Source organism: Rissa tridactyla, chromosome 1, assembly GCF_028500815.1.
Source record: "Rissa tridactyla isolate bRisTri1 chromosome 1, bRisTri1.patW.cur.20221130, whole genome shotgun sequence".
Classification (NCBI taxonomy): Eukaryota; Metazoa; Chordata; class Aves; order Charadriiformes; family Laridae; genus Rissa; species Rissa tridactyla.
This window is the reverse complement of record NC_071466.1, coordinates 2,020,506-2,032,052: the sequence shown is the minus strand read 5'-3', so window position 1 is coordinate 2,032,052 and position 11,547 is coordinate 2,020,506. Positions and strand designations below refer to the sequence as shown.

Genomic DNA, 11,547 nt, shown 5'->3' with positions numbered 1-11,547 from the left:
AGTGCGGGCCGGAAGCGGAGGGGTGGTGCCGCCATGAGGGGAGCGGGGCCCGGCGCCGCGCTCTTCGCCTGGGGCTGCTGCTCGGGCCCGCTCCGGGCTCTGCTGCCTCCGGTCCCGCGGAGAGGTGAGAGGCGCCGGAGGGAGCCGGCGAGTCTGCCGGGCTGTGCGAGCACAGGGGAGGCAGGCGGCCCCCGGCCCCTCTGGGGGGCGAGGAGGAAAGCGGCGGGAGGGGGCACCCGGCTGCCGCTGCGGTGGGGTAATCTCGGCCGCGGCTGCACAGGGCGTTTGGCGGGCTGGGCCGGATGCCTGAGAGCGATCCTGGGGGCCTGTTGCCGGTGGGTTGTGTGAGGCAAAACACCTCCCGTGGGGCTGCGGCGAGTCCCCGGGAGGGGGTGTGCTGCATGGGCAAGGGCGGTTGTGAGGACTGACGGCGTGTGAGACGGGAGGAGCAACGGGAGTCAGCCAAGGGGTGCAGAAAATCATCACAGAATGGTGTCTCAGTTACGGCCTGTGGAAACATCAGTCAGTTTTAAGAACAGCTTTGGGCTGAGAGCCGTGCAGCGAGGCTGGTGAGGGGTCTGGAGCACAAGTCTGGTGAGGAGCGGCTGAGGGAGCTGGGGGTGTTCAGCCTGGAGAAGAGGAGGCTGAGGGGAGACCTTCTCGCTCTCTGCAGCTCCCTGAAAGGAGGGGGTAGAGAGGTGGGGGTCGGGCTCTTCTCCCAAGTGACAGGTGATGGGACAAGAGGGAACGGCCTTAAGTTGCACCAGGGGAGGTTTAGGATGGATATTAGGAAAAGTTTCTTCACTGCAAGGGTTGTCAAGCATTGGACCAGGCTGCCCAGGGCAGTGGTGGAGTCGCCATCCCTGAAAGTATTTAAAAGACCTCTAGGTGTGGTGCTGAGGGACATGGTTTGGTGGTAACTTGGCAGTGCTTGTTAGGTTAATGGTTGGACTCAATGCTCTTAAAGATCTTTTCCAATGTAAAGGATTTTATGATGGAGTGAATACAGGAGTGACGCAATAGGAGGAAGAGCAGCATGGCTAGACAACCAAAAGCTTCATGCTATAATATTGGCGATATATATGTTCAATCCAGTGGGAAAAAAAAAAAACACTAACGCATTTGGAGGACAGAAAGCTCTGTGTTTAAAAGCTGTCGTGGCTCAGCCAAAAAAGAACATTTTCTTCCACCATAAGTTTTAGAATTATTTTAAATTATTTGTGCATAGTATTCAATGTTCATGCACTTAAATACAGATCTTTCCTTTGACTCTTTAATCTAATTTCTTATACAGACTTTGGTTTGGATACTACAGCTGTCTTAGTTACAGTCATTTCTTTAGAGTAGATACAAGGTAGCACATAATTTGATTTGTCTAGCAGTGGCACAATATGACTTCCCTGTTGTTCAAATGATATAAAGCTTTTGTGTAAAGGTCTAGATAAGATACAGAACAACATTTTGGTTGAGGCAGAGAGCCTACAGAAAGGTTTCAAATAAGCATGGATTTAGAAGTAACAGGGCTTTTTAGATAACAAAGAATCTATCAGAACAGAATCTATAACATGCAAGGCCCCACAAAGATATGATGAAGGGAAAATATATTTCAAATAAAGTAGGAGAAGTGGCGAAACATCTGGTGGGAAGGCATTCCTGTAATAAATAGGGTGGATCTTTAACTAATACCTCCCTCTGCAGTACTGGGTACAAACATCGTATTGCTTTGTTTCCCCATTACTTTTCTGGTGAACAAACAAATTCATTCTGAACATTACATTTGCATAACTTTCTAAAAAAAAAAAAAAACCCAACTCTGTAGCTTTATCTTTACAGGTGGCACTCTCCTTGCTGGAAGGGGTCGTGATAGAAGAAAGTGTAAGAAGAACGTGGTGGAGGGATTCTGTGAAGAACCAGATGAATGATGTTAGCTGTAACCAGCAGAAATTAGCTGTGTGTTAGAACTGCTGATGTTTTAAAAGTAGGAACGTGATTTAAGTTATGTTTCTCAAATATTACAAAACAATTGGTTATGGTGGTTTTAATTTTAGTGTATCAGGACGTACAGCTTCCTAGTTTACAAATGTACTTAAGATTGATATACAAGTCCTAGTTAGTATAGGTTTCCTACAGAAAAGGGACTGATGGTTTCTGACGTGTGCTGTAACCAAGCTATCAAAAGGATCCAGCTCTTTGTTGCAACATCCATGCAGCTTTGCTGTGATGAAAGAAATAAAAATTATCGTATCGCATGATGAACGAATCCAGTTAAGTTTAAGTCACATGTTGTCCCTTCCAGGTTTTGCTGCCACGCTCATTAGGAAGTCATATGATGTCAGAAGAGTTGATATCACTCCCCTGGAGCAGAGGAAGGTGACTTTTGATACCCACGCATTAGTCCAGGATCTGGAAGCCCATGGTAAGTGATACCTGATAAATAATTAAAAGGAAAACTTTTAGTTAAAAGTACAAAAATTTTGAGTGCTATCAATTTTCTCGAAGTACCAAAACGCTGTGCTATAAAATGTTTTGGCAGCCTCTTGAGGTGGCTGGCGAAGGAGAGGCATCTGATAGTTTGATGCTTCAGTACAAATAAACTGATAGGTCAACTTAACCTTATTTGTAAGGCAAGTTTATGTAGTGTCTTCCCGCCAAGGAATATAATATACTCAAGAAATTTAAAGTAACAATACCAGTTAAAGAACTGTTTTCTAGCAAAAATGAAGCTTTAGTAGAAGTTCCTTCTGCTAGCCTGCTAATAGTAACTTAAGGTGTTTGTCTCTAACTAGAAATACTTGCAGTAGCATACTGCGCTTTTAGTTTGTGAGCGGGGCTGTCTGAAGTCCGATGAAAGGTCCGTGTGGCCCTGGGTTCTGTCTCCTGGCAGCAGCTGTGAGTCAGTGCCTGCAGAAGAGTGTTAAAATGGGGCAGATGCCTGTGACACATACTCTTGTACTTGCCAAGCAAGCCTCCAACTGTTCTCACCCTCAAGGTATTTTGGATCAGGTGTGAGTTTTTAATAACCTTCAGTGGAATTCTTTTCATAAGCTTATTCAGTCCCTGAACCACTATAGCCTGATTAGTACGCAGAGCGTCCTTTCTCATGGAGTTACGGGTATCCATTCCTTTTGTTTAGGCAGAACTTGGCTTCCATGAGGTTAATTTGATGCCCGCTCAGCGCTTTTGTGGGAAGAGGGAATGACCATCTGATCTCTCATGCCACTCATGACTATGTAAACTTCCGTCATATACCTCCGTGATTCTTTTCCAAACAGAAGAGTCCTAGCTGAATTTTTCCTTGACCACTAACTTTTCCACGCTTTTGATCATTCCTGATGCCCTTCTGTGAATCTTTTCCACGTCTATCACAACCTGTTTCAAAGGGGAGGGAACAGAGCTGCCGGCACTGTTTGGCAACTGACTGTCCTGTGCCTTTGGACAGTGACATAATGTTGCATCTGTTTTGTCCTCCGCTCCTTTCCTTAGTAATTCCTAAGGCTTTGGTTTGCTTTATGATCCCTACTAAGCATTGAGCTGATAGCTTCATCACGCTAGCAACTATCTTGTAAAATCGCAAGATCTTTCTTCTGAGTGACAGTAGGAGCTTTATACAATCTGAGGTTAGGATTTTTTTCACTATTTGGGTCTAATAATAATACGTATTAATAGTTGGAAGACTCCTAATAGTCCACTAACAATGTTTGTTTCTTTTCATGCGCGTCAGACTTGTCAGCTGGTAGTTCCCTGCGTCCCTTCTGCAACTGTTTTTAAAAACTAGCATTCTATTTGCCAGTTTCCAGTCCTTGGGTAACCGAGGTTGTCTGTGAGACGTTACTTGTCCCCGGTACTAATTCAGCTATTTCTTCTTCGAGTTCCTTTAGAACTTGTGGGGTGAAGTGGACAAAGTGTAATTTTTATCATCAGAAAGCAAAAATCCCAGTTTGCATTCATTCTGCAGGCAATGGATGCAGCAGTTTTTACAGTCAGTTTTGCGTGTGTTCATACCTGTGCAGAACCATTTCAGTATATGCACAGCTTTTCATTTTCTTCTCTAGGATGCATGCTACGTAGCTCGAGGTAAGTTTGGTTTTAACGGAACTTGCAAAAGTTCATTATAAAGTAAAATTTTGCTGAATTATTTTTATAAGGCAACAAGGTTAAACAATGTGCAGAAATTTGGTCCTCCTGTCAGCTGCATGCTTGGACTATTTCAGTGTATTGAAAGTTAACGTGCTTCAGATTTCTGCAGCGTTACGTCTGTTTTTTCTAGTTCAAAGTCACAGTGACTGGCTCCTCGCTGACAGTTTTCAGTAGCCGTCTGACTCCCGTTGCCACTGTAGTGGCACTTGAGCGTCCTAGTTAATCGTGTGCCTCTTGCTCATCTCTTCATCCAGCTTTCTAATAGTACTTTAACTTGTAATCCTTCAACTGTCTTCTAGGCTTTGGGAAGGAGCAAGCGGAGACCATCGTGTCAGCATTGATAACCCTGTCGAATGTCAGCTTAGACACAGTCTATAAGGATATGGTTACGCAGGCTCAGCAGGTAAGAAGTAATGTATGGTGTACGTACGCAGCATTGTCTAGCTATAACGGCTCATAGTCGTGTATTTACAAGACGAGTGAGCAGCTCTGTAGTACTATAAGCGCTTCACTGAGATAGGTTCCCTAAGTTTCAAGGTGGTATTAAGAATAGTAATACCTTACACCTTTCATCTCACAGGAGTGTTTTCCAAATGCAGCCCCAATGTATAAATGCAGGGCAGAGATTGCTTCGTTTGCTGCTGAAAAGCTCTGAGGTGACGCCACACTTTTAACTGTGCTTTACAGCAGAGGGCAGAAGAGATGCTCAAGGTGGGGTTCCTGAGAGATAACGAACCCACCCGTCAGTGTCTGTCTTTACTAAAAATGTCAACTCAGGTCTGAGATACAGCGTATTTTTTCTGTTTTCCTATTCTTAAACTAAAAACTATTAAAACTTTTCCATTATTTTATTCTGCGTTTCAGTCTCCAAAGCTACATCTGTAGTAAAAGCTAAACATGGTCAGGGTGAGGGCACACACCACCACACGGTTGTCCAGAGCCGTTGCGGTGCCTTGGTTTGATTTTTTTGCCTTGTGCCAGCTCCGTGTCCCTGACCCGGGCACAATTTATATGAAAGTACAGAGCCAGGAACTGTTCCCAGCAGGCAGAGTGGGCAGAGCCACCTTGATTTAGGAGGACGGGATTTTAGCCGGCTGGATGTAATCTGTGGTGTGTCGTGTGCCCTTGGGGACAGAAGCGAATTATTTCATCGTTGGTATAAACCTCGCAGTTCGTGCTGCTCAGCTCAGCCCCTCAGCCTGCACTCCAGCAAAGCATCGAGGCGTCTCCTTCCGTTGGAGACTCAAGTTCACGTTTGTGGCCGTGTCTGGAGGCAGTGAATCAGTGAAGCAGCACGGCTGGTTTTTCTGTTGGTAATAGAGGTGGTGACGAGTTTCGCTTTTAACAAATTGCCAAAATAAAAAGAACTTCAGTTTTTCTCGTGGGCCAGACATCTGGGCCGGGATAATAAAGCTCTGATGCACAGTAATGGTTTTAATAATTACCCAGGAAGGCTGCGCAAGCTGAAATTACATGCCATTCTTCTTCAACGAGTTAATGCAATTGCGCATTCGTTGCTGGTTTTTTAAACTGCTGAGCCTTACTTCCAACACATTTTTATCTTACTGGCATTTATTCTTAATAAAAGTTATTGAACTTTTTTCTGTGAATCTCAGAAGAAGAGAACTTTTGTCCCTCTAATTTTTTCATCGAAGTGGAAATCTTCCTGTTTGGAGACCCTATTATATGTAAAGAAAGTCAGTATCCCGAATATAATTTGCATGGAGTTGGGTTAGGCAGAAACCCTGGTTTTCACAGTGTAGTCAGTGTTGACGCTGGATGTTTTAAGAAGGGATGAGGCAAGTTGGCTCCTCAGTGTAAATACAACTGGGGTTCTCCCAGGAACTGTGAAAACATCATTGTGTTCAGCGAAGTAGTCAGACTTCAGTGGGAGCTGGATCAGGGCACGTTTTAACAAATTCAGTTCAACATAGGATCTGAGAAATACTGTTTGACTGTGCTCTGAATGAGAGCTCTTCGTTTTGCTGGCGCTCAGCTTTAAAAGCAGAATCCCGCAGAGATATGTCGCTTCCTGTGCTAAATAGGAGGATAACCTCCTCCTCCTTGCTAAAGGAGTACTGCTTTTGAGATTCTGAAATACAAAGGTTCTCCCTTTATTTTCTTTTCTCTTTTTTCGCTCTGTAGTTTATAAATAGCAGTTGAAGTCCAAACACCAGGAAGGCTTTTTTCGTTGCTTTTCAGCAGTCTTTTACGAGTCTGCCTCACAGCGCTGAGAGGACGGTGTGATATTTGTATCACTGAATCCTTGGCTTTTGATGACTTTGTGGGCAAGAAATGGAAGTGCTGCCTTCGGAACTGGATTCAAACCAACAGTTACTGTTTCACAGGCTACTGAACGCTCCTTGAAAATCCAAGAGAATGAAGGACTAACCTGAAGTTTCGGGTCTATTTCATTTCATAGCTACTTGGACTAATACTCTGGCTTTTTTGCTTAAATTCAGAGTTAGTGTATTAAAGCACCAGAAAAAGTACAAAACCAAAACCTCCTGAGTCTTTCAAACAAATTTCAGCTATAAAATCCTGTGTTTTCTGTAACTTTCTTGTTGCGAGAGTCTTCCTGGTTTTGTCCTTTGCCGTAGCTAATGTCATAATTTCAGACCTAAAAATCTTTAACTGTCCTGTACTTAGCAGAAAGAGGGCACCTTAATCACTGACGTGTTTTATTGCTTCAAAGGAAATAACTTTACAGCAGATCATGGCACATCTGGACTCCATTCGAAAAGATATGGTCATCCTGGAGAAAAGCGAATTTGCAAACTTGAGAGCAGAGAATGAGGTACTAATAAATATTTTTAATTAAGCTTTAATGAAGTTCAATCGTAATGTATGTTGGGTTATACCAGTTGTACATTTTTGTGGAACAAAATACGAATGTAAAAGTAATCATGGCTACTTTTATCAGAGTTTGAAGTGTTTGTAGATTACAACTTCTGTGATCACGTAAAAGATATGTTTCACGTGATGAGACTTGCTCAGTTCTGCTATAAAGAAAAAAATAATCTACACATCTTAGAATTGTCTTCTGTATTTTTATTTAAGGGGATTCTGGTAGAGTCTGGTCACTGTTAACCATACAATGCAGGGAGAGCAGTCAGCCATTTCTTTGCAACAATTTAATAATAATAGTAATAAACTGGTGATAATAATAATAAATCGGTGATTTAGACACATTTTGCTTTTACGTGATAGCATTTTGGTATTTTTCTGCTGTCTTTAGTCTCAGAATAACACAATCATCATCGTTACAAAATAATTCCTTTGTTTTGAGGAGAATTCCCAGCAGTTTATATGTGGCCGTAGAGACTGAGTACACTAGTTAGGATACTTAATTGCTCCGCTGGGAGAAAAATTATGGAAGAGTAATTGCGTGCTCGCGGTGGTAACGCTTGCATGACTGACTCACTTGGTCAGCAGTTTTCTGAATTTGTAAAATTGTTTTTTCTTTTCCTCCTTTGCACCTAGAAAATGAAAATTGAATTAGATCAAGTGAAACAGCAGCTAATGGTAAGTAAACAGCAAGTACCTACACGCTCCCATTGGGGAAAGTAAATAGTTATTTTCATAATCTTTATTTGCTTTAAAGAATGAAACCGGTAAAATCCGAGCTGACAGCAAGCTAGACATAAACCTGGAAAGGAGCAGAGTGACAGATATGGTAAGCTGGTCTACGAAGACACCCTCGTCAGTGCTGTGTCGTGTTTTCCGTTACTACAGTTGTGATTTATCGTTCATCCACAGTTTACGGATCAGGAGAGGAAACTGATGGAAGCAACGACAGAGTTTCATAAGAAAGTAAGTACTAAACAAAGCTCATCTTCTCCTGAGCGGGATACAGTTACGTGCTGCGTGTTACACAAACCCCAAACTGTCGTGAAAGTCGGTAGATTTTTGACTATGGTAAAGCAAAAGGCTGGGCTGCATCACCCGTGTCTGTTGGACGTGTGTCTTGCCGAGGTCTGTGGGATTTGCGCTGAGCACTGTTCGGGCAGAGAGAGGTACGTGAGCCTTGTCTCCTGCTCCCGGAGTATCCTAAGTGCAGGCTGTTACCGGCGGGGTGGGCGCTGTCACACTGCCCTTCCAAATACTAACAGACGAGCCGATCGGCTGCTCCAGAGGGATGGGTCAGGGGCCGGCAGCCAAGCAGATAGTTCAAGGGCTGGAAGTCCTCGAAGCTGCTAGCGGGCGCTGAAGGCAAAGACGGACGTGTCTCATTGTACCCCTTTTCTGGATGTGGCTCGTGAATGCCACCTTTCTTTTGCAGAAATGTAGGGGTACTGTCTATGCGCCGTAGAGTGCCTCCTTTAGGAGGCGCTGGCATATCAGAGACAAAAGCCTGCGCGATCTCGGTTTTCTCTTTTCCTGTCTCCCTCTTCAACGTTCTTTCTGGGTCGTATTAAATGCTGCTCTCTGTATTCTGAGGTCTCGCCAGTTCCATATTTTACATCAGCGACAGGCTGGAAAGGTGGCGCGGTATTCTTGTGTGGCTTTTCAAAGGTGAAAGGGCTAGAGATCATTGTCAAATACATGCTCTCTTTCAATGTTCCAGGATTCAAGTACCAACAGTGTTATCTCAGAAATCAGTAATAAAATTGACACTGAAATAGCTTCCTTAAAAACACTCATGGAATCAAATAAACTCGATACGATACGTTATTTGGCAGGTACGTAACAGGCAAGGAGGTGAGTATCAGTGTTGTATTTTGGGTGTATAGAATTTTGTTCAAGAATGCGTGCAAAGTGAATTCGGTTGTGTAGCAGCAGATAACTGGGATTGGGCGGGGGCCGATCCTCCCCAGTGAAAGAAACGTGACAGAGAACACGGAAGAGGTGGGAACCTGCAGACACTGCAGCAGCTGGACTAGGATTGTGCACAGAACACCAGGAGGAACGTGGACGTGATTTTTTTTTTTTTTTTTTAAAGGTTAGGAAAGAAGTCTGAATACCTTATCTAGTCTCACTGTACCTCTGCTTGCTGCAGGGCAGCCATTCGCGTGGCAGAGTTGTTCCCACGGTTCTCCGGCACGGATTTAAGTTACCCTGAAAGTCTGCTGGTATTTGGGACTGGTATTTGGCGGCCAGTCCTGCCTCCCACTCAGTCCTCCACAGGCACACGGTTCCGGTGTGGCGGTACTGGTACTCTCCCCCAAACGAACTTCAGTCTGATTTGGGGTTGTCTTCTCAATATATATGTAACCACTGAAATCTTTATGGTATTGGAGCTGGACGAAAAGAGAGTCACGTGTTATATTTGGAAGTGAGAGCAAGTGCAAAGGGAAACGTAATGAGCTTTATTCTGACACCAGCTGAAGCAGCAACTCAACAGATCCGAAAGCTCACAGGCTCCAGAGGCGCTGCCTGGATGCCTTAATGTCGTGTCAGACGGGTGTATTGTTAGTTCATTGCCTTTTCGTTCAGTGGGAAATCATCTTAATCACATCTACTGCAAGAGCTGGCACAGCCGTCTCTCCCGTGATACCGGTCCCAGTAGGTGGTGACAATAGGGAGAGCTCCTGTAGCCCATTGTAGCCGTTCAGAGGTGTCCCTGAGAACACAGTTCCTTGGGCTGCTGCATGTCGCGTCCCGTCTCACACCTGGGCAGTGCTACGCTGCAGGATCTTACATTTAAGACAAGTCATTGTCTCCTAAAATTATTCTATCGCACCTGCAGCAATTCGGGAAGTTTAGGAGGCTCTGCTCTACAGTCGTCCTTCCATCTGTTTGCAGTTAATTTCCTGTATGTAGAAGGTGATACAATTAGCATTCAGCTAATTATTTTATTATTTTTTTTTTAACAGCTTCGGTATTCACTTGCTTAGCGATAGCACTGGGATTTTACAGGTTCTGGAAGTAGCTCTAACCGGAATAACTGCATCAAATACAGATGGAGAAAAGGCCACCCAGGCAACATCAGTCCGATGATCGTGTTTGCGCTGTAGATAACCGTGGTACCTTCTTGTTTTGATATTCTTACTGTGCGCTAAAAATGTTTTCTGGATATGTAACACTAAAGATCAAAACCGTTGGGGGAAAGTAGGCAAATAGTAATATTTCATTGTCCTCCACTGAATACTGTATTTATTTCAAAGCACTCCTTATGCTAAATCAGGAAGTGGTTCAGAATTAGTTTTGTTTTCTTACGGAACATTCTCAATTGAACGTTCTCACTCTCGGCTCCTCTTGAAATGGAAATATTAAACATGTGATAGGCCTTCGAAATGAGAATACTGTTCCCAAGTTAGTATTCCCACTATGGGAATAATAACGCCAGATTCCAACAGACCTACTCTGATCTAAGAAAATTAGTCTTAAATATAGGATCTGGATTTTCGCCTTCAGTCCGTTCCTCTCCTTTCTGATGGATTGAAGCCTGGCCCTTTGGGGTTTTTATTTATGTATAAACGCACACTCCAAGGCCTTTACTAAAGAATCCTTGTTTTTCTTGAAAACTGGTTTACATAAATTTAAAATCTCATGTAGAACTAAAATGTCTCCATATACTTTTATTATTTATTTATTTTTTTAAGTATCTCTTGCAATTTCTGTAACCCCTGAGGTAAACAGAATGGGAGAACTCTGTCTTTCCAAGGGAAAACGCCTCCGCTCCCAGCTGTGCGTTACAGCCCTGGGGCAGAAAGTGCTCTTAGCGCCTCCGAGCAGGGCAGAGTATTGCCAATAAACCCTCCCAGGGTCTCTGGGTATAGGATCTGGCTTGTAACGTGGAAATACTCAGCATCTTAGTGGTGCCAGCGGGGTGGTGGTCATCTCCCTACCATCTCCACGCTCCTCGGGACTGTTCTGTAATGCTGGGGGACACGCTGACCCCCCCCCCGGCTTCTGGTGATGACCCCTCTACGTTTTTGCGAGGACCTCACAACTCATTGCAGAGATGGGCCGTAGCAGGCGGATGCCTTTCAAAACGGAAGCAGTTACATGTTGTCGAGTACAAATGCATATGCTTGGTTTGAGTCTTTTAATAAAATAAGAGTTAAAAATCTTCCTGGATTAAACTTCTAAGTAAGAGTAGGCCCTTTATGGGGTAAAGAGTATTTAGTACTGATTAGTGGCAATTTTTTTTTTTTATTGCAGTTTTATTCCGTTTACAGTTGAACCTGCTGGTATCCTGCTAATTCTTATATTCTGTGCATTAAAATATTTATCATCTTTGTTCAAGAAAATAAAATTAATTTCTTCTATTTGCTATCTGACTGAGAGACTTGAATACAGATTACCGGACCAAACAGGCACAGTGTGTTTACAGTGGATGCTGAGGCCGCTTTTCGGGTTGTCTGTGTGTGCCCAAGAGGCGATGGTGCTGGCAGCAAGGAGCTCAGCGGCTCCTCGGCAGCCACTTGTGTCTGCTGTAACTGGTGCACGTACAAATCCATCTTG

The 11,547-nt window shown here is 43.9% G+C and overlaps 1 protein-coding gene across 4 annotated transcripts; it reads left to right on the top strand.

Annotated features, from left to right (window-relative positions):
* CCDC90B (coiled-coil domain containing 90B) lies at nt 1-11,356 on the top strand. 4 transcript variants are annotated; one of them, XM_054188049.1, is made up of 9 exons: nt 3-124; nt 2,297-2,416; nt 4,437-4,540; nt 6,833-6,934; nt 7,621-7,662; nt 7,742-7,813; nt 7,897-7,950; nt 8,705-8,819; nt 9,954-11,356. In XM_054188049.1, exons 1-9 carry the CDS (start codon nt 34-36, stop codon nt 10,007-10,009), a joined length of 756 nt encoding a protein of 251 aa, XP_054044024.1. In that variant the 5' UTR covers nt 3-33; the 3' UTR covers nt 10,010-11,356. The 4 variants fall into 4 exon arrangements, with proteins under 4 accessions (XP_054044023.1, XP_054044024.1, XP_054044026.1 ...); XM_054188051.1 differs by lacking the exons at nt 8,705-8,819; nt 9,954-11,356 and adding an exon at nt 1,834-1,978 and having other exon boundaries at nt 9-124; nt 7,897-8,689; XM_054188048.1 differs by lacking the exons at nt 8,705-8,819; nt 9,954-11,356 and having other exon boundaries at nt 1-124; nt 7,897-8,689.
* The last annotated feature ends 191 nt before the right edge of the window (nt 11,357-11,547 follow it).

Bases quoted from the DNA above. Each gene is read 5' to 3' on its own strand.
- CCDC90B (XM_054188048.1), top strand. From the start codon at position 34: ATGAGGGGAGCGGGGCCCGGCGCCGCGCTCTTCGCCTGGGGCTGCTGC. The intron at 4,541-6,832 runs GTAAGAAGTAAT...ATTGCTTCAAAG, and splicing joins TGGTTACGCAGGCTCAGCAG to GAAATAACTTTACAGCAGAT. The intron at 7,814-7,896 runs GTAAGCTGGTCT...GTTCATCCACAG, and splicing joins GGAGCAGAGTGACAGATATG to TTTACGGATCAGGAGAGGAA.